This window comes from Girardinichthys multiradiatus, chromosome X, assembly GCF_021462225.1.
Source record: "Girardinichthys multiradiatus isolate DD_20200921_A chromosome X, DD_fGirMul_XY1, whole genome shotgun sequence".
In the NCBI taxonomy this organism is placed as follows: domain Eukaryota; kingdom Metazoa; phylum Chordata; class Actinopteri; order Cyprinodontiformes; family Goodeidae; genus Girardinichthys; species Girardinichthys multiradiatus.
This window is the reverse complement of record NC_061817.1, coordinates 1,561,721-1,588,685: the sequence shown is the minus strand read 5'-3', so window position 1 is coordinate 1,588,685 and position 26,965 is coordinate 1,561,721. Positions and strand designations below refer to the sequence as shown.

The window sequence follows — 26,965 nt, the reverse complement described above, 5'->3', positions numbered from 1 at the left end:
TTTTCAGCAGATGGAAGCATGAAGTGCTTCAAAATCTCCTGATAGCTAGCTGCATTGACCCTGCCCTTGATAAAACACAGTGGACCAACACCAGCAGCTGACAAGGCACCCCAGACCATCACTGACTGTGGGTACTTGACACTGGACTACTGGCATTTTGGCATTTCCTTCTCCCCAGTCTTCCTCCAGACTCTGGCACCTTGATTTCCGAATGACATGCAGAATTTGCTTTCATCCGAAAAAAGTACTTTGGACCACTGAGCAACAGTCCAGTGCTGCTTCTCTGTAGCCCAGGTCAGGCGCTTCTGCCGCTGTTTCTGGTTCAAAAGTGGCTTGACCTGGGGAATGCGGCACCTGTAGCCCATTTCCTGCACACGCCTGTGCACGGTGGCTCTGGATGTTTCTACTCCAGACTCAGTCCACTGCTTCCGCAGGTCCCCCAAGATCTGGAATCGGCCCTTCTCCACAATCTTCTTCAGGGTCCGGTCACCTCTTCTCGTTGTGCAGCGTTTTCTGCCACACTTTTTCATTCCCACAGACTTCCCACTGAGGTGCCTTCATACAGCACTCTAGGAACAGCCTATTCGTTCAGAAATGTCTTTCTGTGTCTTACCCTCTTGCTTGAGGGTGTCAATAGTGGCCTTCTGGACAGCAGTCAGGTCGGCAGTCTTACCCATGATTGGGGTTTTGAGTGATGAACCAGGCTGGGAGTTTTAAAGGCCTCAGGAATCTTTTGCAGGTGTTTAGAGTTAACTCGTTGATTCAGATGATTAGGTTCATAGCTCGTTTAGAGACCCTTTTAATGATATGCTAATTTTGTGAGATAGGAATTTTGGGTTTTCATGAGCTGTATGCCAAAATCATCCATATTAAGACAATAAAAGACCTGAAATATTTCAGTTAGTGTGCAATGATCTAAAATATATGAATGTTAAATTTTCATCATGACATTATGGAAAATAATGAACTTTATCACAATATGCTAATATTTTGAGAAGGACCTGTATACTGAGGCAGGGGAGTAAAATGACAATCGGACCAGATGAGCTAATCAGGGAAAATGTGGAGCAGCTGTGGCAGAGGGAAGGCAGAGCAGGTGAAGAAGGGAAATAAATTAGCCAGAGCAGAGTAGAAACAGAAAAACAAAAAACCCCAGGGGAGATCTATAACAAATATAAGTCTAGATGAATAAAAGCATCCAAACACAAAAGAATTAACATGGAAAATATCAAACAAAATATAACACAGTGAAATAAATGTAAGAAAGCAAGACCCAAAGAACAAAATAAACAGCAAAGAAAATGGTCAAAATACTTGCACAAAAGAAAATCAAAACCTAACACCTCAGGATTTCAGCAATCACAGTGTGCAAGATGTTTGTTTTGGTCTTTTTAATTTGGCAATAGTAGAAATATTGCAACTGTTTCATGTTTCAGTCACTATACACCACAACTCATCAACGTTCTCGTCTTAGCAGTGGTCTTCCAAAGTCTGTCTGTGGGCTTAAGTAAGGTCAATTTCTTTGGTAAGGTCCATATTTGTTGACTGGAGCATGTCAGACAAAAATTGTTGTTTCACCTAGGACTTTTCTGTAGACCACCAGCAGTCCTATAAAATTACAGTAAATCTGGCAGTGTAATTGACTTGTTTGTGCAGCTCTTTGTGGATAGACTCACCTTAAATTTCCTCCAGCACTCTCATTATTGTAATCAACCCATCCAGAAGGTTTTTAAACACAGCATATAACAAGCCCACCTAGTGTCACTTAGTTTGGATAGTTCTCATGATGACACACTGAATATTTCAATTGAACATCAGTCCACTTATTGTGAGCATGTGAGCCAAACATGAAAGTATACAATCTTTCCAACAAAGTGAAATGATATGCAGCATCCAGCTGCAAAACAGTGTGCATCGCAGTGAACATAGAATGCATATTCAGCAGCTTCCTTAACTCAACTATTGGATGCAAAGGGATTTTTTTCTGAAAGGTAGAGTGCTAATTAGTAAGGCTGAATGGATTTCCTGTCTAACATATGGTGCTCTGTCCCCACATCTAGACAAATTATTAAAGATACTGGCTGAATGCTCTTTAATGTTTTTTGTGGAAATGATTCCCTTACAATGCATAATTCAAAGAATTCTCTCCTGTCTTTAATACCATTTCTTCATACTTTAATGCTGTTGAAAAAGGCTGGTGATTTTGCATCTAACTCCGTCTCTCTACCTGACGCAGCTGACTGATTTCAGCAGTTGGGAAAATCAGTTTGTCAACCACCTGGTACAAGAAAAATTCTTAATTTATTCCAAAAGCACTTTGCATCCTTCCCTGCGTAATATCCGATTCAATTTAAACCAGTTGAAAAAGTATTTGATTAATCCCGGAAGGAAATTAAATGCTGATGTAACTCATATTATGCAGGTTTCTATTGGAAATGCTGAATTTTCCATTCACATATTAACATTTATCAATGAAATGCCATATTTTACATATTTATTTAAAGATGTGGAACAATATATACAATCTATAGCTGACCAAACTAACCCAAGGCCTCTCAAACTTGTTTGCATATGTGAATCTTTGCATTTGTTTTTATAATTTTAATTACATTTAGCCCCCCCCAAAAAAAATTATTTTGTCTGTGTTGCATACTTCATCTGCTCGTGTGTTATATACTTGTTATTGTTCTAGAAGGTTGCTATAAATAGAGAGATACGAGAGAGAAGATGTATGATGAAAGAGTTTAGAAAGATGAAGGAAATTACCTACATTTTCTTAATTAAAGAAAAACGATATTGATTAATAAGATATGATTATGAATAGTTAATACACGAAATAAACATTTTGTTCCACACTCCATACCATTAAGTGGCAGTTATGCATACCATATGTTCTATACCAACCGCCAAAAAAATAAAGAAGATAAAGATAAAACTTTTATTCTGAAAGGACCTTTTCCTTTTACGGAGAAAAATAAACACCACCGGTTTGTGCGTGAAAATCATAAAAGCGGAACAGGAGGCCTCTTATCCAAGGGAACAAAGGGTGACAGGGTGAGTATTTCAATGATTTCTTTATCTATATGAAAGAACATTTTTAAATTATTTAATGCTATTGTAAAGGTGCCTTCAACTGTACTAGCTGCGCTGGTTATGGTTACTTTAGTAGAAAGGTTCGTTAATGAGCTCTATTTGCTGGGTACTTTCTGATAACTGTTAGCTTAGCATCTCTACCATGATGACTCCATTTCTCCGACCAGAGTAAGACTTCGTATAGTTCTTCAGTTGACTTACTGTGCTCATATTTATGTTTCTGTTCGTAAAGGGGGTCGTTAAATGAACTGAATTAGAATGTTTATGTCTAAAGAGGTTTAATTTTATTCGTTTTGCTGTTAGCTCCTTAGCTAGCAGGCCAGGTTACGGGCCTGTTACAGTTAGCCTAATTTTCATTAATTTGGCCGTTGTTCATTGATACTGTCCAATAATTTCGTGGCCACCAGCCAGTCCATATATACCATATCTCTTATTTACGTATTTAGTCCTGCTTTTTGGGTTTGTTTTGTGGCTAAAAATTATTTTCGTTTTTTTTTTTTTTGTACAGTTTGACCAACATGGGAACAGCCAGATCTCTGTAATCCAGTGTCCAGCAAAGATGTCAAGTAAGTATCAATATATGTAATCAGAAGCACCTGGTTAATGGTTTAAATTCTAACATTCAGCTAGTTAACCTTATCGTGCTGCTCAAATAAATGTCATGCAGTGTTTCACCTAGGATGTTGTTATTGTGTACCGACGCAAACACGTTTCTATCAATAACGGCAATCAATAAAACATAAAAATCAATATAAACAAAATAGAATTTAGCTGTTATTGAACAAAAATTGCTTTACGTATTTGTCCATGTTTATCATTCTGTTTTTGACTGTTTTCATCTGTCCTCATCTATTTGTTCATCTCCATCTTTCTAGGTTTATCCATCTGTCTTCATCTATATATCTATTAGTGTTGCACAACTATATAGGTTCTAAATCAGGACTAATTGCAGTTATGTGCTACGTTTGAACATTGAGACACTTTACAGTCTCTGATATTCAGTTTGAGTTCATTTGTTCACTTTCACCAGATGAACATGTGTTTAACATGTCTGTGACAGAGAGAGAGGGAGCTGGACTTTATTCTGAAATCCTGCCTCTGCCCTGTCAGGACCATTTAAAAGGGCCTTGTTTATAGATTTTTCTTATTTAAAAAAAGACATACTTTATTTGAAGTGTACGCATAAAACACATGCCTACAGCGTCAGGTAAATTAGAGTTTTGGCCCATACGAGCTGCCATACAGGGGCATAAACCACCATGGTTGGTTTCTCTTTTCCTTTTTCTCCTCCTTTTGAAGATTCGCATGGCGCAACCTTACATCCAGAATTAAATGGGCATGTTCCTCCGCCACGAATTGGAAACAATACAGTTCAATCAAATAATCTGTTAACTGCACACAGCTTCATCTAATAGTCTATATCTTTTATTCAGAACTATGTTTGAAATTGAATATGAACTCTAAAATATTAAAAAAATAATCTCTGTATAAATAAAAACCTGTATAATTTGTGACTTTTAACCATGGGTAAAGGGACTGACTGACATCTTTGAATCTTCAGACTTTTCTGGTCTGTGTTGTAAACAAGCCTGTTCTTTCCTTCCCTCTAGTGTTTAGTTTGATATTTTTTTGCACTACATAAACCATTAATTGATCTCATAAAAAGAATTATAGCTAAATATGTAATTGTATGTTAAGTCCAACTTACTACATGGGAGTGAGAATTTACTAACATTTTTAAATTCTTAGTTCATTAGAGCTGTACAGGGGTCTTCAGGAGTTTCTGTGAATATTTCTAATCGTACAAGAGGTGATGTCAGACTGAGAGAGCAGCACTGCCCTTAAACTTGATGTTACTGTTATTTGAAAAGAAAGACATTTCTCGTATTGGTCATTGTCGAGCCGTCATTAGCATTACAAGCTGCTGCATCATGTATTCCCCTGTATCTTAGGATTTCTGCCAACATTTCCAAATCAAACATGTCTTACAAAAGATGTTGAAAGCTCAAAAGGATAAAAGTAGGTAGCATGTGGAAGCTGTTGGTCCTCGGTGCCATCCTCCACCATGTAACTCGTGACCTTAGGATCTTATCCTCTGCTCCTTTCCTTCCTGTAACAGTGTCTAAAGGCTGTTCGTGAAAAGAGCAACTGTGTTGTGATAGGTTCAGGTTTCTTTCTCTAGCTGCTGACATCCCTCTTTCCCTCTTTAGGTTAGGTGGGTGCCTGAATGAACCTGTGTAGAAAACACATTTTCCTTTTTAAATGGCTTATACTGACTCATCCTGAAAATGGCCAACATTGAGTGGTCTTCCACTCTGAGAAGTGTTGTTGTGTGACTCGTTCAGTGATTGGAAAAAGATCAGATTTTTAACTTTTCAGTTGGCTGAAAACTGTCATTAGCTGATTCCTCAGTGCAGCGCCAACTTGGAGCACTATGCTTGAACACAGGTATTCATGCTTTTCTCTCTTTTTTCTGCAGAGCGCCCATCCTACGCTCCACCTCCTCCTCCTGCCCCAACAACAGTAAGTATTTGACTGTCATTTCCAGCCTCTGTTGTCCTTCCTTGGTGTGCTGCTTTACACTTTTTTTGCTTTTCCATATTTCTTCTTTTTATCTGAAATCATTAAGGTTGCCACAAATCTTGTTCAGCTCTCCATCATCACTTTCGCTCCTGCTTCTTCCAACCATAAGATTGTTTCAGTTTTCTAGCGAAATGTAGCTGTTTAAATCAAATGCTTTTATCCTGCTGGGGGGGGATCTGTCCTTAACACTTGGAAATTCACTTTATTTACTAGTAATGTTAGACTAGTTAGCGGTCTGTGTGCTAGCTTTTAGGCTTTTCATGTTCTTGCATTCAGCAGCAGGGTGCAACATTGTGAACTACTGGTGCAGCTATGACATTAGATAAATGCAGCTTGTTCTCAGCAAAAATGAAAACAAGCTTTGTGTTGTTCGTGCAGCGTTCACATGTTGTGCACTCATTCTGAATGCCGGCCTGCTGGTCAGTTGTCTTTTTTTTTTTTTAGCTTTGCATGATGAGGTCATCAAAAAAAAACGGATCATGTTTTCCACCCCTTTTCTTTACATTTTTATGTTTGTCCCTTATCCTCCTCTTGTTTGTGAGCCATTTCTCATTCGTGTTTTGTCTCATTTGTCTTCCATCAGCAAATGCCTTCCACCCCAGGGTTTGTGGGCTACAACCCTTACAGCCATCTGGCCTACAACAACCTCCGGCTGGGAGGGAGCTCCGGAGGCTCCAGCAGGGTAATGAATGGATGAGGGATTTCAAAATGGGACTTGAAATTTCAGGGGGAAATGGGATATGATATTTTAAGGACTGTAATAATTAGGAAAGTGTAAAGAAAATGAAACAAGGTGTGAGTATTGTTAAGGGAGGATGAATACAAAAAGGTTTATTTTTATAAAGAGGCATATTGTAGGTTGTTGTTGCTTCTCTCTACATGATCTTATGGTACTTGTTGTTGGTATTATCTCAGTTAATTTACCTGCATCAGCTGTTATTCCTGATAAGTTGAGCTAGTAAAGAGTAGTATTGATATGACAGCAACAAAGCTCATTAAACGGCTTAGAGCGACTTTGTAATAATTTGGCAGCAAACAGTTTATAAATCAGCTTATTCAGATGGATGAGGCACAACCCAGTGTGACAGTCTCTCAGTACTATATTCTTTAGTTTCATTGTGAAGGTTTTACAGAAATGTTTAACATCTAATTATGTTTATTTCAAACAAATTAACATGGCACAGTTATATCAATAACAGTTGTAATTGACTTTGATACATAGACACATGGGCAGTAAGAAAAAAAGGTGTGTGGGATGGTACATACTGGTACATACGTCAGTTACACCTGTTAAGCATAACATTATGACCACTGCCAGGTGTAGTGAATAACAGAGCTCTTCATCAAAGCACCTATTAGGGTGTGGGATATATTGGGCAACAAGGAAGCATTTGGTTCCTTTGCTGCCAAAGTCAATGTTTTCGAAGCAGGAGAAATTGGCAGCATAAGGATTTGAGTCAGTTTGGCAAAGCCTCTAAAGCTAACATTTGTTCCTAGTCTGCAGTGGGCAGTATCTGTAAAAGTTGACCAGTTAGGGAACATTGGTAAACCACTGAGAGTTCCATATAAGAAGGAACTCAATGTGTACAACTCCAAAGTTAAGAATAAAAAAGGAGGGGGATGAATGAATGGGTGCATGATCTAAAAAAAATCTAGATAACCAGCACTCCAAGAAATCCCTAAAATTTAATGTGGGCAGAAATAAAGAATGCGTTTCGGCTAGGCATGTAGCTGGAACGCATCCTTTCATTTCTGCCCAAATTAAATTTTAAGAATTTCTTGGAGTGCTGGTTATCCGATGTCTTTTTTTTTTTTTAAACCACTGACAGTGCCATGGGCAGCCAAGGCTTGATGCAGGTGGAGAGCAAATGTACTAACTGGGACACAAAAAGGTCTGCTGATTTTGGCCAGAAGGAGGCATAGATAGAATGACAGACGACCGGGGGAGAAAATATTCTGTACATGTGTCAACAGATTTGGGTTGTCAAAAATGATAAATGGATGAGAATAGAGGATTCTATGTAGGATTATCTAAGCTCTGATTTGGAGCCAATCACAAACAGAAGCCATGACACATCTGCTATGATAAAACTCCTTGTAAGCTTTTTTTTCTTGCATCTGGACAATTCCAGCATGCTTCGCTGTCAGTGAGATCTGCTGCTGAAGCACAAACCTGATCATGGTGAAGTGCACACATAACTAATCAAGCGCGCATGGCCTATTAACTGGGGTTGCACATTATGTAAAGGACCCTGTGTTGTGATGTTGACAATATAAGTACCATATTTTCCGCACTATAAGGCGCACCGGATTATAAGGCGCACCTTCAATGAATGGCCTATTTTAGAACTTTTTTCATACAGAGGGCGCACCGGATTATAAGGCGCATAGAATAGAAGCTACCGCAGTCAAACGTTTGACTGGGGTTGCGTTATGCATCCACTAGATGGAGCTGTGCTAAAGAGAATGTCAACAAAACAGTCAGATAAGTCAGTCAGTCAAACTTTATTAATACACTACAAACCAGCGTTCTGATAACTCCATTCACTCTCATGGTAAGGTCTCCTCTACATAGAAGTCTATTGAATAGAGCCAACCGCACGTTAGGAATGCATTGGAGTCTATGAAGTTGAAGTTGAAATCAAACGTTAGTTAAAACGTGAAAGGGAACTTTTCCCTGATTCAGTAAACACGTAAAAGTAACAGTTTGATGCACTAAATCAAACGTTAGTACTGTTAACCTTTCCTGTTTCTGTCCCCTGACCGTAGTCTGATGACACAGGGTAGACGCTTTCTCCAGGGCCGAAGTTACTAGTTTCCTCGGGGTTAACTCCCTCACTCATACGTTGCTGAGTTGAGCATGAAGAAACAGCATCAAAACACTGAGTTGTTGACGAGATTCGGGGTTCTTTTTAATGACTTTGCAGCACGTAAAAACACAGGGCTTACAGGCTCATACACCGCTGCTCCGGTCGTCGTCTCTACCCACCCCACACACACAATAATACCGACGTCACTCCTTCACTCTTGATTCTCAGCTACGGCAGCACACAGCGCCACCTCTGTCCGGAGGAGTAATGTCAACATCTTCCATACACACACACGAAACATACACCCCACACACTGAGCTTCTAATCACATATAGTTCAGGCAATTCCTGCAACAGTACATTCAAACGTTATACACACACAAGTGGTGTTGGACTAGGAGTAAGCACAGTACAGGTGTTTACCGCTATTACTTCGACGACGCCCCTGACTACGGTAGCCGTAATGCTGCAAGCGGTGCGGCTTTGTAGTTTACCAGTCGTTCTGAAACATTTTGACAGAGCGCCGTGTACAACCAGTATGGATCAACCAATTAACCAATTGATCCATATATAAGGCGCTCCGGATTACAAGGAGCACTGTCATTTTTTGAAAAAATTAAAGGTTTTTAAGTGCGCCTTATAGTGCGGAAAATACGGTAATAGCAAAGAAATTGTCATTAAGGCGGCCTTAATTTGCAAACTACTGTATCTTCAATTTAAATTCTTTGCAGGACAGTTATGTGACGTTATGTTTTAAAAGTAGCAAAACTATAACACCCAGCCAACTCCTACAACAAACTGTTTATGTTGCTAATATTACGTTCAGACTTGATTATTGTGGCTGTTTATGATGAACTCCAAACTCATCAAACATATACTCTCAAAAATATAATCCCTGGCCTGTAATCCAATTTCTTGATTAAAGGCGAAGCAGGATGTAGTCTTACTGGGTCCATCTGGACCCCAAACATAAAGCATCTGCACATAGAACAATGTCAACCTCGACCTTCTCCATGCGCGATTATCCACTCAGAGGTGCGCAGCGCAGATGAAAATAGGAGAAATAGTCAGGACAGAGACTGAGATTACAAACCTGCTACAGTGAATAGCGACGACAAAGGCTAACAAACTCCAACAGTCCAGAAAAGCAGGAGCAGAACAGAAAGAAAGAAAGAAAATCAACAACTAGATCATTTATAATGATGCGGTGCAACAACCCCTGCATGTTTCAAGCGCCACAGCTTTTCTTCAACTATCCTCTTGTTCCAAATGGACATTAGCAGCCAGCCAGTAGCACATGCAATTTCCTAATTTTAATAGGGCAGTCTGCACCTCTTTTGCACCGGTTATTACTTGCACCTGAAATCTTTTGAAGATCGCAATTATTGCACCTGCAATTTTGATTTTGTACAAACAATTTAGCGCCCCCTATTTAGGATCTTTGAAGACCAGGACCTAAGTATAGAACCAGTTTTAAGTAGAACTACTCAATATAGGTTTATTACAATATTGGTTTCTGCAACACTGCAGTCACAACAGCCTGCTTGAACACAGTATTTAGTTGGAGACTGTATTCTGCATGTAATGCATTCACACTATACAGGAGCATGTACTCCTCTTGTATATTTTAGTAAATTAGATACTAAATCGTAGAGTGTAGTTGTGTAGCTAAAAAAAACAAGAAAATGTGGGTTAATTGCTTTTTTAATTTGAGCTTTTCAATGATCAAGCTGCTCTGGTAGATGCTAGCTGTCAGCTTTTTAACAGACACACTGCCAGCAGCCTGCTAACTATATTTTCAAAATGTCCCCTTCATGGCAGTGATGAGCAGCACTCTTTTCCAACCAGCTGACCACTGGTTAAAGAGGACAAGAGTCCATCATTGATTGACACCATGAAGAAACGGATGGGGGAGGGGTGCTTTGCACCATACAGCTGGAGAAAACTAGTCCTTTCAACTGTTTCCTCTGGCATCTAATTAAAAGGTCACCAAACTGTAGGAACACTATAATGGTGGATTTAGGCAGTTTTGAAACCGTAGCTGTTTTTAATACCAGACACCACCCCATAGAACAGATCTGGATAAGCTGGTGTTTTATGACACTTTTTCTTTTTCTCTCCTCTCTCTCTCTCTGACCTTATTTACTGTCTCCGTCTTCATCCTTCCCACCTCCCCGATCACGCTGTCCCACCTGAAATACCTTCTTCCTTTCTTCCTTTTTTTTTACTTTTTTGTTTTTTACAGAACTCCTCGGGGATCACCGTCCCAAAGCCTCCCAAACCTCCAGACAAGCCTCTGATGCCATACATGCGGTACAGCCGGAAGGTAAGCAGGAAGGTAAGACACCCATCTACGGTGTCTGCTTTTACTGCTTGTCCTCCCCTCCCCTGAAAAGTCTGCAGGGGTTTGAGGGTGGGAAACAGCCAAGCCATGACGCCTCACCACCACCTCCTCCACGAAGTGGAGCTTCTCCACTCTCCTATTCTGTCAGCTTTTAGTTCTTAGGATGAATTCCAACAAATTTGTAAATGCTTCAATCACTTCCTCTGCTGCTTCATCTAGTCTCTTATTTCCTCTCTTACATTCATATAGTTTCTAATTCTAATTTCATCTTTGAATGCTGCTGAGGGTCTGCTCTCTGACTGTATGTTTAAATCCACTAGATCATATTTCACATTACAGGTGATTTCAGTAAATTAGAATACCATGGAAAGAGAACCTATTTCAGTAATTAATTTCAAAAAGTGAATCTCATGTGGAGTGATTTATTATGATGTATTACTTAGTACTTGGTTGAATGAAGTCCTGCATCAGGGCAACGTGGCATGGTGGAGATCAGTCTGTGGTTCTGCTGAGCTGCTCAGGAAGCCCAGGTTGCTCCAATAGTGGCCTTCAGCTCATCTCAATTGTTGGTTCTGGTGTCTCTCATCTTCCTCTTGACATTACATTGACAATACATTCTCAGTGCAATCAGGTACAGTGTTACCATGATGATTAAAGCTGGTATTGATTCTTTTGGCAGTCTTTGCCAATACCAGGTCCTACGTGAAAATAAGGTCAGGATCTCCACGAAGCTCGTCAGCAGACAAGGGAAGCATGAAGGGCTCTCACATTTTTTGTACACGTGACCCTCCAAACCATCACTGACTGTAGGAACCTTACACTACACCTCAGGGAATTGCACTCTGCCTTTCCAGTCTTCAGACCCTGAAAACTTGGATTTCCAAATGAAAAGCAAAATTTGCTTTCAGTGTAAATGAGGACTTTGGAACACCTCACCTATTTACACTACAGTTATTTCTTTGAGAAACACTTTTTGAATTAATTACTGAAATCAATTTACTTCAACTATTATTTATTAAGATGCGCTTGAAAAGCTTTTTCATTTCCTCAGGTCTTTCTGCAAAGATTTGTAATTTTAAAAAATAGCAGTTGACTGCTTTTGTCTTTGGTTTTCTTCCTTTATTTCCTTATTATCTTCTAGTTCTCTCGTTTAAGTTGGTGTGATCTGATGGTGTGTGCATGTATGTTTGCATCTTGCATACACACTGAAGGTATGGGACCAGGTGAAGGCATCCAACCCAGACCTGAAGCTCTGGGAGATTGGGAAGATTATTGGAGGAATGTGGAGGGACCTGACTGATGAAGAGAAGCAGGACTACCTGAATGAGTACGAAGCTGAGAAGGTGGGCTGCTGCAGACATTTATTGAGACATTTACCAGTTTTTTTGGAAGGTGAGGTAGCTTAACACACAGTGTGTTAAAGGTTTAGGGTCAGAGGATCGTCTGATACTCCTGAGGTTGCACAGCGATACTTGACCTGCTCTGTATAATACAGTTCATGTTTTCAGAGAACAGCAAACTGTAGAACAGAACCGTGAAATTCTCTCAATATGCGATTAGATTTTCATAAATACTAAACTTTACATTATTACTTTATTAAAAGCTGATCATCATGATGTGACCTGTAAATATTTAAACTTCTAATGAATGTAATAAACAGGTTGGCTTTTGTCTGTATTTTTAACATTTCTTCTGTAATAAAAAAAGAATACAGAAACACACCGTTCCTTGCATATAAAATGTTCTCTGCAGGTCCTACGTAGGAGCATTATCCAGATATTTGAGCAAATATAAACTGTTAAATGCAAGGACTTGACAGGTTGGAGGTTGGCTTCTTATTTGTCTTTCTTACTTGCAGATTGAGTACAATGACTCTTTGAAAGCTTATCACAACTCGCCAGCTTACTTGGCTTATGTGAATGCCAAGAACCGGGCTGAGGCTGCAATGGAGGAGGAGAGCAGGCAGAGGCAGAGTCGCATGGACAAAGGAGAGCCATACATGAGCATTCAACCTGCAGAAGACCCTGATGGCAAGTACACGTAAAAAAAAAAAAACCCACAAAAAAGGGTACTAGCTAAGGCAGGGCTCTCCATCTCCAGTCCTCAAGAGCTACTGCCCTGTAAATTTTAGATGACATTTCATTCAAGGTGCATTAAAAAGGTCTTAAAGAGTCTGAATTTGACTTTCTGAAACCTGCAGATACCCTGTAATCATACAGTTGTGATTTAGTTATTTGCTGTTTAAAGGAAAGCATGATTTGGGCTTGATTTAATCTTGAGGATTCATTCTCTGTCCAGACTACGATGACGGTTTTTCAGTGAAGCACTCAGCAGCTGCTCGCTTCCAGAGGAACCACCGACTCATCAGTGACATTCTCAGTGAGATTGTTGTCCCTGACGTCCGCTCTGTGGTCACCACAGCCCGCATGCAGGTCCTTAAGAGACAGGTCCAGTCACTCATGGTGCATCAGGTTGGTTGGCTGAACATACTGTGTTTTCAGATTGTAGCGTGTGTGAGGTTAATGTTGCTTACCACTAAGCTGTTGTCTTTGGCTCCTTTCAGAGGAAGCTAGAAGCAGAACTTCTGCAGATTGAAGATCGACACCAAGAAAAGAAAAGACGCTTCCTTGAGACTACTGATTCCTTCAATACTGAACTGAAGCGGGTGAGACACTACCTATTGATTTAGACACATTAATGGGAAGTAAGGATGAAACTGTTAAATGATTATCTACTGCTGGTTATACGGAAGGATGTCTCAGACTGATTCCAAATTGTGGCTCCAGGTTCCCTCAAGTCAGTGGGACATGCCTTCGTTGTACAACCTATTGTCAGGTTCCTTTTGAGGCCAATTAAAAGTTCCTTAGTAAATAGATGATTTTGTCTGGAGCTGACCTTTGCTTGTCTCCAGCTGTGCAGCCTGAAGGTGGAGGTGGACATGGAGAAGCTGGCAGCAGAGATGGCTGCTGCAGAGGAGGCAGCAAGGCGACGCGCGGAGGAACGGGAACGAGAAGCGGCTGAGCAGGCAGAGAAAGCGGCACAACAACAGGAGGCTGCAGCAAACAAAGCTGCAGAGCAGAACAATACTAACGCCACCTCAGGGACCAAAGAGGAAGACAAGCCTACACCAATGGAGACAGGTATTAATATATACAGGTCCTTTTCAAAATATTAGCATATTGTGATAAAGTTCATTATTTTCCATAATGACATGATGAAAATTTAACATTCATATATTTTAGATTCATTGCACACTAACTGAAATATTTCAGGTCTTTTATTGTCTTAATACGGATGATTTTGGCATACAGCTCATGAAAACCCAAAATTCCTATCTCACAAAATTAGCATATCATTAAAAGGGTCTCTAAACGAGCTATGAACATAATCATCTGAATCAACGAGTTAACTCTAAACACCTGCAAAAGATTCCTGAGGCCTTTAAAACTCCCAGCCTGGTTCATCACTCAAAACCCCAATCATGGGTAAGACTGCCGACCTGACTGCTGTCCAGAAGGCCACTATTGACACCCTCAAGCAAGAGGGTAAGACACAGAAAGACATTTCTGAACGAATAGGCTGTTCCCAGAGTGCTGTATCAAGGCACCTCAGTGGGAAGTCTGTGGGAAGGAAAAAGTGTGGCAGAAAACGCTGCACAACGAGAAGAGGTGACCGGACCCTGAGGAAGATTGTGGAGAAGGGCCGATTCCAGACCTTGGGGGACCTGCGGAAGCAGTGGACTGAGTCTGGAGTAGAAACATCCAGAGCCACCGTGCACAGGCATGTGCAGGAAATGGGCTACAGGTGCCGCATTCCCCAGGTCAAGCTACTTTTGAACCAGAAACAGCGGCAGAAGCGCCTGACCTGGGCTACAGAGAAGCAGCACTGGACTGTTGCTCAGTCGTCCAAAGTACTTTTTTCGGATGAAAGAAAATTCTGCATGTCATTCGGAAATCAAGGTGCCAGAGTCTGGAGGAAGACTGGGGAGAAGGAAATGCCAAAATGCCAGAAGTCCAGTGTCAAGTACTCACAGTCAGTGATGGTCTGGGGTGCCGTGTCAGCTGCTGGTGTTGGTCCACTGTGTTTTATCAAGGGCAGGGTCAATGCAGCTAGCTATCAGGAGAGTTTGGAGCACTTCATGCTTCCATCTGCTGAAAAGCTTTATGGAGATGAAGATTTCATTTTTCAGCACGACCTGGCACCTGCTCACAGTGTCAAAACCACTGGTAAATGGTTTACTGACCATGGTATCACTGTGCTCAATTGGCCTGCCAACTCTCCTGACCTGAACCCCATAGAGAATCTGTGGGATATTGTGAAGAGAACGTTGAGAGACTCAAGACCCAACACTCTGGATGAGCTAAAGGCCGCTATCGAAGCATCCTGGGCCTCCATAAGACCTCAGCAGTGCCACAGGCTGATTGCCTCCATGCCACGCCGCATTGAAGCAGTCATTTCTGCAAAAGGATTCCCGACCAAGTATTGAGTGCATAACTGTACATGATTATTTGAAGGTTGACGTTTTTTGTATTAAAAACACTTTTCTTTTATTGGTCGGATGAAATATGCTAATTTTGTGAGATAGGAATTTTGGGTTTTCATGAGCTGTATGCCAAAATCATCCGTATTAAGACAATAAAAGACCTGAAATATTTCAGTTAGTGTGCAATGAATCTAAAATATATGAATGTTAAATTTTCATCATGACATTATGGAAAATAATAAACTTTATCACAATATGCTAATATTTTGAGAAGGACCTGTATACACTGAGTTATCTGTTAACGTGACTTTGTTTTAAACACAGTTTCACTTGAACTTTAATATTTGAAATGTTATCGTTTTATCTCCAAAATAATAATGAAATATAATTTAAGTATTTAAATCTGTGCGGTTCTTCTGCTCACCAGATGAAGCTGCGCCTGCGGAGGCCCTCTCTGACCAACAGTCTGTTCCACCTCCTCCATCTGACCCACCCTCCTCTGGCTCTGATATTGCAGCCCCTCTGCCCGAGCCCCCCAGGGAGAGCAGCACTCCTGTCAGCAGTGCTCCCAGTGATGACAGCAACAGCATGCCCCCTCCAGCAGATGGTAACCCTGGAGCAACAGCAGTGTCGGACCCCTCAGCAGGACAGGAAACGGCTAACCCGGGGGCTGCAGCACCTCCCTCTTCCTCAGAAGAAGTAGCCCCCCCACCGCCACTACTTCTCCCTAATCAGAGTAGCCAACAGTATGTTGGAGAATAGATGTGAGAGTAGAGTTAGAACCTGACTGGTAGCTGTACAAGTCAACCCTGTAAACACCAGGATGTAGTTGTGACGATGGTTGTTCTTCTTGTTGGAGTTCCAAGTAATGCCTCCTAAGTTTGGAGATAACAGAGGGCACAGTTACTGATATCTTTAAAACTGCTCTGATCCCTCTGCAAACCAAAGGGGTTCATTTCCAGTTCAGAAACAACCATTTCATTGACAGATCATCTGTTTCCCTTCTGCAATGGAAAAACTCCAATTCTTCTAGTTTATGACATACCTCTGCTTTGTTTTTACAAGCCAGGTAGATCTTTGTAGGAGACTATAATCAACCTGTAAAACCTGCCTCTTTGACTAAGATAGCATTTCTGGAAGAACATCAGTTTGACACCTTCTGCATGCTCCAAGTATGAACCCTCCTCCTGCAGTTGGAGCATTACCTTGTCTTATCACAAATAAGAGGAAACTTCAGAATATGTGGAATAAAGCTAACCTCTCAGTACTTTTACGTACTTTAAAGTCAGCATAGATGTTTGCTCCCTTGTTCTGATCACGTTTATGCTGAAAGAACAGATGTACTCCATGTGTCCTTTAAAGCGTATACATTAGATATTACCACCATTCATTTGCCTGTTTCTGCTGACATTACAAGCATTTACCTACACCAGAGAAATGCATGGGCCACTCCCATTTAAAGGTCAACCTCATTTATGCATCTAAATGACTGATTTCATACTTGAAATGGGCCTTTTAGTAATATGCCTCTTTTTTCTACTGTCTGATCGTATTCAAATAAATTTGATTTCCCAATGTGTGAGTGATTTAATTTTTTTCAGTTGTGATTTACCTTGAAATACATTACTCACAAGAAGTTAGGGGTATTTGGTATTTGGGTGAAATTTATGGAAAAGTGAAAAGCCAATGCTACAAAGCATCTCAATGTCATGTGCCCTTCAGCAACTACAGGTCCTTCTCAAAAAATTAGCATATTGTGATAAAGTTCATTATTTTCTATGATGCAATGATGAAAATTTAACATTCATATATTTTAGATTCATTGCACACTAACTGAAATATTTCAGGTCTTTTATTGTCTTAATACGGATGATTTTGGCATACAGCTCATGAAAACCCAAAATTCCTATCTCACAAAATTAGCATATTTCATCCGACCAATAAAAGAAAAGTGTTTTTAATACAAAAAACGTCAACCTTCAAATAATCATGTACAGTTATGCACTCAATACTTGGTCGGGAATCCTTTAGCAGAAATGACTGCTTCAATGCGGCGTGGCATGGAGGTAATCAGCCTGTGGCACTGATGAGGTCTTATGGAGGCCCAGGATGCTTCGATAGCAGCCTTTAGCTCATCCAGAGTGTTGGGTCTTGAGTCTCTCAACGTTCTCTTCACAATATCCCACAGATTCTCTATGGGGTTCAGGTCAGGAGAGTTGGCAGGCCAATTGAGCACAGTGATACCATGGTCAGTAAACCATTTACCAGTGGTTTTGGCACTGTGAGCAGGTGCCAGGTCGTGCTGAAAAATGAAATCTTCATCTCCATAAAGCTTTTCAGCAGATGGAAGCATGAAGTGCTCCAAAATCTCCTGATAGCTAGCTGCATTGACCCTGCCCTTGATAAAACACAGTGGACCAACACCAGCAGCTGACACGGCACCCCAGACCATCACTGACTGTGAGTACTTGACACTGGACTTCTGGCATTTTGGCATTTCCTTCTCCCCAGTCTTCCTCCAGACTCTGGCACCTTGATTTCCGAATGACATGCAGAATTTGCTTTCATCCGAAAAAAGTACTTTGGACCACTGAGCAACAGTCCAGTGCTGCTTCTCTGTAGCCCAGGTCAGGCGCTTCTGCCGCTGTTTCTGGTTCAAAGGTGGCTTGACCTGGGGAATGCGGCACCTGTAGCCCATTTCCTGCACACGCCTGTGCACGGTGGCTCTGGATGTTTCTACTCCAGACTCAGTCCACTGCTTCCGCAGGTCCCCCAAGGTCTGGAATCGACCCTTCTCCACAATCTTCCTCAGGGTCCGGTCACCTCTTCTCGTTGTGCAGCGTTTTCTGCCACACTTTTTCCTTCCCACTGAGGTGCCTTGATACAGCACTCTGGGAACAGCCTATTCGTTCAGAAATGTCTTTCTGTGTCTTACCCTCTTGCTTGAGGGTGTCGATAGTGGCCTTCTGGACAGCAGTCAGGTCGGCAGTCTTACCCATGATTGGGGTTTTGAGTGATGAACCAGGCTGGGAGTTTTAAAGGCCTCAGGAATCTTTTGCAGGTGTTTAGAGTTAACTCGTTGATTCAGATGATTAGGTTCATAGCTCGTTTAGAGACCCTTTTAATGATATGCTAATTTTGTGAGATAGGAATTTTGGGTTTTCATGAGCTGTATGCCAAAATCATCCATATTAAGACAATAAAAGACCTGAAATATTTCAGTTAGTGTGCAATGAATCTAAAATATATGAATGTTAAATTTTCATCATTACATTATGGAAAATAATGAACTTTATCACAATATGCTAATATTTTGAGAAGGACCTGTATATAAACGTTTGTGTGGATAACATCATCCCCACCAGAACCGTGAGATGCTTCCCCACTAACAAACCTTGGATCACCAGTGATCTGAAGGACCTGCTTAATAAGAAAAAAAGAGCCTTCAGAGAGGGACACAGAGAATTATTGAGGAGTTTACAGAAGCAACTTAAAGTCAAGATCAGAGACAGCAAGGAGGTGTACAAGAAGAAGCTGGAGAGCAAGCTCCAGCAAAACAATATCAGAGATGTGTGGACAGGGATGAAGAAGATCACAGGCTTCAAGCAGAAGGATAATCAGACCGATGGAGGTCTGGACAGAGCCAATGAACTGAACACATTCTTCAATAGGTTCAGTTCAGAAACAAGCTTCACATCCTCCTCTCCTGTTCACAGCCAAACAGACATTCCATCCTCCTTTGATCCACATTACCCACAGCTGTTCAGTAACACACAATTTTTTATCTTCCACCTCAGCCCTAGACCCTTCTGCTTCTACATGTTTATCTTCAACCATATCAGAAGATGCTGATGCTTCCTTTGCTACCCCCTTCCACATGTGTGTCTCAAGTCAGGTGAAGATGCAACTGGAGAGACTGAATCGGAATAAGGCTGCAGGTCCAGATCATGTCAGCCCTAGAGTCCTGAATGTCTGTGCAGAGCAGCTCTGTGGGATTCTGCAGCACCTTTTCAACCTTAGCCTGGCCCAGAAGAACATTCCGGTGTTGTGTAAGACCTCCTGTCTTGTTCCGGTACCAAAGAAAACTCACCAATCAGTCCTCAATGACTATAGACCTGTTGCGCTGACATCCCACATCATGAAGGTCCTGGAGAGACTCCTGTTGGCCCACCTGAGTAAGCAAACAGTAAACCATCAGGACCCCCTTCAGTTTGCTTATCGCTGTGGAGTTGGAGTTGAAAATGCCATCATACAGTCTCCCCAGTTGCATCTTCACTTGACGTCTTGAGACACACAGGTGGAAGGGGGAAGCAAAGGAAGCATCAATATCTTCTGACATGGTATATGATATCTATCAGCAAGAAGACGCTGTAAAGTCCCACTGTTAAAAAAAAGACGTGCTGAAGAACATGCAATTTGCCTAAGAAAACGTCATCTGGCCTAAAGAAAAATGGAGAAACATTTTATGGACTTATGACAGTAAGATTGTTCTTTGGGTCCAAGAACCGCAAACAGTTTGTCAGACGACCCCTAAACACTGAATTGAGCCACAATAAACTCTGAAGACAGTGAAGCATAGTTGTTCAACCCTGAAATGGTGATGTTTCTCTTAATGAGGTGTCGGGTTTATTTATCACGTACAAGGGATCATGGATCAATTTGCATATTTAAAAATACTTGAAGAGGTCATGTTGCCTTATGCCAAAGAGGAAATGCCCTTGAAATTGATGTTTTTACAAGACAACAGCCCCAAAAACACCAGTAAGCAAGCAGCATCTTGGTTCCAGACCAACAAAAGCAAAATTCTGGAGTGGCCAGCCCAATCCAAGGATCTTAATCCGATTGAAAACTTGTGTGGTGAAGTCAAAAATGCTGTTTCTGAGGCAAACCGAGAACTGCAGAGAAATTGTGGAATGTTGTCAAATCATCCTGGGGTGGAATATCAGTTCACAGGTGTCAGAAGTTGGTCGACTCGATGAATGTCCCACTCTGCAAGGCTAAGAAAATGAGAAGCATACAGGATAGAAAAAATGCGAGAAGCTAGAGTGGAGGAGATGTGATTTGGGATTCAGGCCTGTATCCAAACCATCTCATTATTCAGTATCATTTGTGCTGCTCTGGTGTTTGTGGCAGTATCAAGGTTCCTACGTAGTCTGGAGAAGTATGGAATTTGATGTGTTTTCTGGATACGTATGGAAAAAAGAAATGAGAGTATGAAGTATTCTTTATTTTAGACTTCATATATCCTTGTGTTTAAAGGTTTTATCAGTCCATCCCATCTCTGGTCCATTTGCTCAGCCCGTTCATCCATCCACCCACTTTTTTACAGTCTTGTTTTTACCGTCTGGTAACTGTCTGGTAAATCTTTAAAAAAATAAATAAAAAATAAACATATTTTCATTAATTAAGTCACTGTATTAAGTCTGGTGAATAAGTTTCCCTTTTAAGAACCTGATGAAGTTTCACAAATGATATCAGAAATTCCCTGTTTGACTCTAGCCATAATAGAACCAGAAAGGATTTTGTCATCAGTATTCAGCAGAGTAATAGCTCTTACGTTCTCTAAATTCCTTTTATCTTTGCCTGGTTTAGGGATCAGAACAGTCGACCCTTACTTCAGAGTGGGATAAGATGAGCCAGTGAGTAAGTTGACCAATCCCCTGTGTCTGGGCAACAATACATTTGTTGTCATGTGACCATAAACTCTGCAATCACCCTCCATTTTGCTGTCCCTATTACTGATAGAAGCATGTGATAATGTGGGATGTTTTCTTTACAAAAAAACGTTTTTTGTCAAAGTATTTTTTTTAACATTTCAGCTATATTGAATGTTATGTGGGCTGCATGGTGGCGCAGTTGGTAGCACTGTTGCCTTGCAGCAAGAAGGTCCTGGGTTCAATTCCCAACCTGGGGTCTTTCTGCATGGAGTTTGCATGTTCTCCCTGTGCATGCGTGGGTTCTCACCGGGTACTCCAGCTTCCTCCCACAGTCCAAAGACATGCCTGTTAGGTTAATTGGTAACTCTAAATTGCCCTTAGGTGTTTGTGTGTTGCCCTGTGATGGACTGGCGACCTGTCCAGGGTGTACCCTGCCTCTTGCCCATAGACTGCTGGAGATAGGCACCAGCTTCCCCATGACCCACTATGGAATATGTGGTAGAAAATGACTGACTGACTGAATGTTATGCTTCCAATAGGTAAAATTATCAAGCAGCACTGTTACGCTGATGACACTCAGCTTTACTTATCCATAAATCTTGATGAGCCCAACCAGTTAGATAGACTTCAAGCATGTCTTGAAGACATAAAAACTTGGATGACTTTAAATTTTCTGCTTCTAAATTCAGACAAGACAGAAGTTGTCGTCTTTGGACCGGAGTCTTTAAAAAAGAAACTGCTTAGTCAATCACTTAAACTGGATGGCATTAAATTGACCTCCGATAATAAAGTAAAAAACCTTGGTGTTATATTTGACCAAGACATGTTATTTAAATCCCATATTAAACAGGTTTCTAGGATTTCCTTCTTTCACCTCCAGAACATTGCCAAAATTAGAAATATCCTATCCAGGAGTGACGCTGAAAAACTAGTCCATGCATTAGTTACTTCAAGGCTGGACTATTGTAATTCTTTACTATCAGGATGTCCACAAAATGCAGTTAAAAGCCTTCAGTTAATTCAAAATGCTGCAGCAAGAGTTCTGATGAAAATTAAAAAGAGAGATCATATTTCTCCTATTTTAGCTTCCCTTCATTGGCTCCCTGTTAAATCCAGAATAGAATTTAAAATTCTCCTCCTCACTTATAAAGCCCTTAATGATCTAGCTCCATCATACATCAGAGATCTGATTGGTCCATACGTCCCTAACAGAGCACATCGTTCTCAGACTGCAGGTTTATTGGTGGTTCCTAGAGTCTCTAGAAGTAGAATGGGAGGCAGATCCTTTAGTTATCAGGCTCCTCTCCTGTGGAACCAGCTCCAGTTTTAGTCCGTGAGGCAGACACCCTCTCTACTTTTAAGGCTAGGCTTAAAACTTTCCTTTTTGATAAAGCTTATAGTTAGAGTGACTTAGGCTATCCTGAGCTATCTTTGTAGTTATGCTGCTATAGGCTTAGGCCGTTCACACTGAGCCTGGTTCTGCTGGAGGTTTCTTCCTGTTAAAAGGGAGTTTTTCCTCTCCACCGTCGCTACATGCATGCTCAGTGTGAGGGATTGCTGCAAAGTCAACACCAGTGACTGTCCACTGTCTCTACATGCTCATCCAGGAGGAGTGACTGCTACAAATCTCTGACTCGATGCAATCTGCTGGGTTTCCTTAGACAGAACAACTTTTTATCCAATTTGAATAAATAACTGAATCTGACTGCACTGTTCAATGGTTACGATTAATTGGAATGTATGAACCTCACTTTTGTGAAGTGCCTTGAGACAACATGTGTTGTTAATTGGCGCTATATAAATATACTGAATTGAATTGAATTGAATGTTACGTGAAAAATTATTTATCCAGGTTTAAAAATGTATAATATACATTTACTAGTATATTAAACCATGTGCACCAAGCTAAGATAGCTTAAATTACTTAGCTAGGTTATTTTTTCCAAAGTGGTGGCTGTGGGGTAAGTTGAGTCAGTTGTTCAACTTTACCCCACCATGAAGTATGAGTAACATTTTGTCTACAATGTGTAAAAGTTTATTTTAATGTAGTGTTAAATAGGTGTTGTTTTTTTACTTATATTTTACACATTGTAGAAAAGTAATCATGCCTAGAAAATACAGCAGAAAAACAGACTGGGGTTCAACACCCTTGTAGGAGATGGAGAGTCGCTGCTAAGGTCAGGGCAGGAAAAGAAGAGCAGCAGCAAAAGAGGAAAAGATTGACAGGTCAATATTGGATAGATTCATAAACAATAATGAGGAATAGGGAGTGAAAACAGTAGGGTACAGTGGGACAGCACAGGCAAAGAGTCTTCACAGAGGAGATGGAGACAGCAGCTCAATTCGTGGCAGTGGCAGGTAGTAAGGTAGTAATGGCACTTCCGGTGGCAGCTGCCAGTGTTATGCTGAGGTGACAGTCTGTGCTGGCAACTGCCACTAGGATGACAGTCTGGCTGAGTGGCTACTAGGGTGCCCGATCGTGTCCCACGTCAACTGCCGCCGTTTTGAAGGATGCAAAAGCCGGTTTTCGGCAAACGTTTTAGTTATATTGCCTATTAGTAAATTTTTGTCTTGAAACAATGATGTTATGGCTTATTAAACCGTGTAAAACCTGTAATAAAGTGACATTTACTTGATGGTAAGAAGAGGTTCACTGCTTAAGTGGCGCCAATAAGTGACCAGTGGAAGCTGCCACTGGCCATCTAGTGGCAGCTGCAATATAAGTAAGCCCTTTGCCGAGAATTGCCGCTGTTTCAGGGATGCCGTGCCAATCCTCGGCAAAAGGGTTCCTTTTATTGCCCGTCAGTAAATTACTGTTTTGAAATGATGATGTTATTGCTTATTAAACTGTGTAAGGTTTATCGATATCCATATCCATTAGGCACGCTAGCACCATGTGGTTCCACTCGGCCTTTACTGCACCGATGTTAATCCCCTGAACATGTTTAATGTATATATTCTATAAGTCTTCAATAACAACTGTCTTTTATGTATTATGTCCCTTACTTACTAACAAAGGAAAACCACTTTCTAAATGGCATAAAGGTGTTTCAGTTTTTTGGAGAAAAGTTAAAAATATTTTTTCATGGGTAGTATTAATAATAAATGGTGGCCAGATATGGTTTAATTCTGACCCTTGTTTAAAGTTTCAGTAACATACAATGTGAATAGTAACTGGTTTGTAACCCTTGATTATCCAAGGCAGGTAAGTAGTTTTAACAGCCAAACTATATATATTAAGGTTTTGACAAAAACTCTCCAGTGGAGCAATTTACATTTGCTTTTGAACAGAAGGAGGACTATGAAAAGTTCTGCAGCAAAATTGTAGATGAAAAAGAACTGAAGAGTTTTGCTAGATTTGAGTAACTTGTACTCGTCGTCTTTCGCTTATCCGGGACTGGGTCACAGGGGCAGCAGACTCAGCAGAGACACCCAGACGTCCCTCTCCCCAGACACCTCCTCTAGCTCCTCCGGGGGGAGCCCAAGGCGTTCCCAGGCCAGCCAAGAGACATAGTCCCTCCAGCGTGTCCTGGACCGTCCCCTGGGCCTCCTCCCGGTGGGACGTGCCTGGAACACCTCCCGAGGAAGGCGTCCAGGAGGCATCCGGTATAGATGCCCGAGCCACCTCAACTGGCTCCTCTCGATGTGGAGGAGCAGCGGCTCTACTCCGAGCCCCTCCCGGATGGCTGAGCTCCTCACCCTATCTCTAAGGGAGTGCCTGGCCACCCTACGGAGGAAGCTCATTTCAGCCGCTTGTATCCGGGATCTCGTTCTTTCGGTCATGACCCAAAGTTCATGGCCACAGGTGAGGGTAGGAATGTAGACCGACCAGTAAATCGAGAGCTTCGCTTTTCGGCTCAGCTCTCTCTTCACCACAACGGACCGGCACAGTGCCCCCATTACTGCGGCAGCCGCACCGATCCGTCTGTTGATTTCCTGCTCCATTCTTCCCTCACTCGTGAACAAGACCACGAGATACTTGAACTCCTCCACTTAAGACAGGAACTCCACTCCAACCTGAAGAGGACAAGCCACCCTTTTCCAGTCGAGTACAATGGCCTCTGACTTGGAGGAGCCGCTTCACACTTGGCCACAGCACATGCTGTAGGTCTTGGCTAGATGGGACCAGCAGGACCACGTAATCTGCAAAAAGAAGAGACAAAATCCACTGGTCCCCAAACTAGACCCCCTCCGGCCCTTGGCTGTAGAAATCCTGTCAATAAACGTTATGAACAGGACCAGTGACAAAGGGCAGCCCTGCCGGAGTCCAACATGGACCGGGAACAGGTCCGACATAGTGCCGGCAATGCGGACCAAACTCATGCTCCGCTCGTACAGGGACCGGATGGCCCCTAATAAAGGGCCCCCGATTCCATACTCCTGGAGCACCCCCCACAGGGCATCACGAGGGACACAGTCGAATGCCTTCTCCAGGTCCACAAAACACATGTGAATCGGTTGGGCAAACTCCCATGAACCCTCGAGTACCCTGTAGACCGCCACGCAATGTTGAAGAGGCCACAACAGGCCCACAACATCCAGAGATTTGAGGGCAGATCTCATCCACCCCCGAAGCCTTGCCACCGCGGAGCTTTTTAACCACCTCGGTGACTTCAGCCTTGGTGATGAAAGAGTCCAACCCCGAGTCCCCAGCCTCTGTTTCCACCAAGGAATGCGTGATGGCAGGATTGAGGATATCCTCAAAGTACTCCTTTCACCGTCCGATTTGAGTAACTTTTGTAAATAAAGATATTTACAAGTAACCATATGTTTTCATTGCTGTCACCTCTCCCCATCTGAGATAGAAGTAAGGAGGGAGACTCACTAATCAGTGTAGGTTAAAAATATAGTTACCAATATTACAACCAGACCTCATTTTCACCCCCAAGTATCATATGGAACGATGTCATCCCCTGGTATTCTCTGACACCCCTCATAGTCAGGGGCTTTCAGAGTGCCAACGTGTTTGAATTATAATTTTCTGAGTAAGAGTTCATATTAACCATCAATGCTGTGTAACAAACCAGCAGCTTGTGGAATGCCTCTTTCCTTATAGCATGTTAAATACATAGAAAACACTATTTAGGACTGTTAGAGTTAGAAAGCTGATAAACACAGACAAATGTAAAATAAGACACAAGTGAACCAAGTAGGTTTGACTTGCAAGGGTGAGACAGTCCACTGCCAAACAGTGACTTCCTTCTCACAAAAGAAAAAATCCTATCACTCAGCCTTTTATTTACAACTCGCATTCCTACAAGCAAAAAGCGGGAATTGTTTCAGCCAATTCTTACAGAGATCTCAACCCAAAATAGTAATCATTCCCATATATGTTGTAAGTCTGTCATGTCCAGGGAGTGATCCACTCCAGACCGCATTCCTTAACCATCCACAAACACTTTTTCACACTAAATAAGCAATCATAGGAATTGGAAATCATTTTAACTATAGTAGAACTTCAGACATAAACATGATTTAAACTAAACAATGATAACATACACATTTTTCCAACAAGGACATTATTTTCAAGGTAAATGCAGTCATTTTATTACAAGTTTTACATGGTTTTATTAGCAATAACATCATCATTTCAAAACAGTAATTTACTGAAGGGCAATATAAGCAACCACTTATATAACAGCGGCATCTGCCGTGGCAGCTGATCTGGGACGGGAGTGGCACCTCAGCAAGACTCTGGCCATTTAGTGGCAGCTGCCATTGGCCACTTATTGGCAGGTGCCACTAAAGCAGTAAACCACTTCTTTCCATCAAGTAAATGTCACTTTATGACAGGTTTCACAGGTTTAATAAGCCATAACATCATCGTTTCAAAACAAAATTTACTAATAGACAATCTAATTAAACCGTCTGCCAAAAACCGGCTTTTGCATCCCCCAAAACGGTGACAGTTGACGTGGGAGATGATTTGGCACCCTAGTAGCAATTCCGCCAGACTGTCACACTGGCAGCTGTTTTCCAGCTGCCAGTGTTATGTT

General features: G+C 41.6%; 1 protein-coding gene across 4 annotated transcripts; it reads left to right on the top strand.

Annotated features, from left to right (window-relative positions):
- Positions 1-2,874: 2,874 nt before the first annotated feature.
- LOC124863419 (SWI/SNF-related matrix-associated actin-dependent regulator of chromatin subfamily E member 1-like) lies at positions 2,875-16,887 on the top strand. 4 transcript variants are annotated; one of them, XM_047357781.1, is made up of 11 exons: positions 2,875-3,054; positions 3,602-3,659; positions 5,573-5,616; positions 6,260-6,358; positions 10,731-10,811; positions 12,041-12,172; positions 12,688-12,859; positions 13,128-13,300; positions 13,393-13,494; positions 13,741-13,969; positions 15,740-16,887. In XM_047357781.1, the coding sequence occupies exons 1-11, from the start codon at positions 2,890-2,892 to the stop codon at positions 16,072-16,074; spliced, it is 1,590 nt and encodes a 529-aa protein (XP_047213737.1). In that variant the 5' UTR covers positions 2,875-2,889; the 3' UTR covers positions 16,075-16,887. The 4 variants fall into 4 exon arrangements, with proteins under 4 accessions (XP_047213737.1, XP_047213736.1, XP_047213740.1 ...); XM_047357780.1 differs by having other exon boundaries at positions 10,731-10,823; XM_047357784.1 differs by lacking the exon at positions 6,260-6,358.
- The last annotated feature ends 10,078 nt before the right edge of the window (positions 16,888-26,965 follow it).

Excerpts from the sequence above, each read along its gene's own strand:
- LOC124863419 (XM_047357780.1), top strand. The coding sequence starts at position 2,890 with ATGTTCTATACCAACCGCCAAAAAAATAAAGAAGATAAAGATAAAACT. Across the intron at positions 10,824-12,040 it reads GCCGGAAGGTAAGCAGGAAG|GTATGGGACCAGGTGAAGGC; the intron begins GTAAGACACCCA and ends TACACACTGAAG. Across the intron at positions 13,301-13,392 it reads AGTCACTCATGGTGCATCAG|AGGAAGCTAGAAGCAGAACT; the intron begins GTTGGTTGGCTG and ends GGCTCCTTTCAG.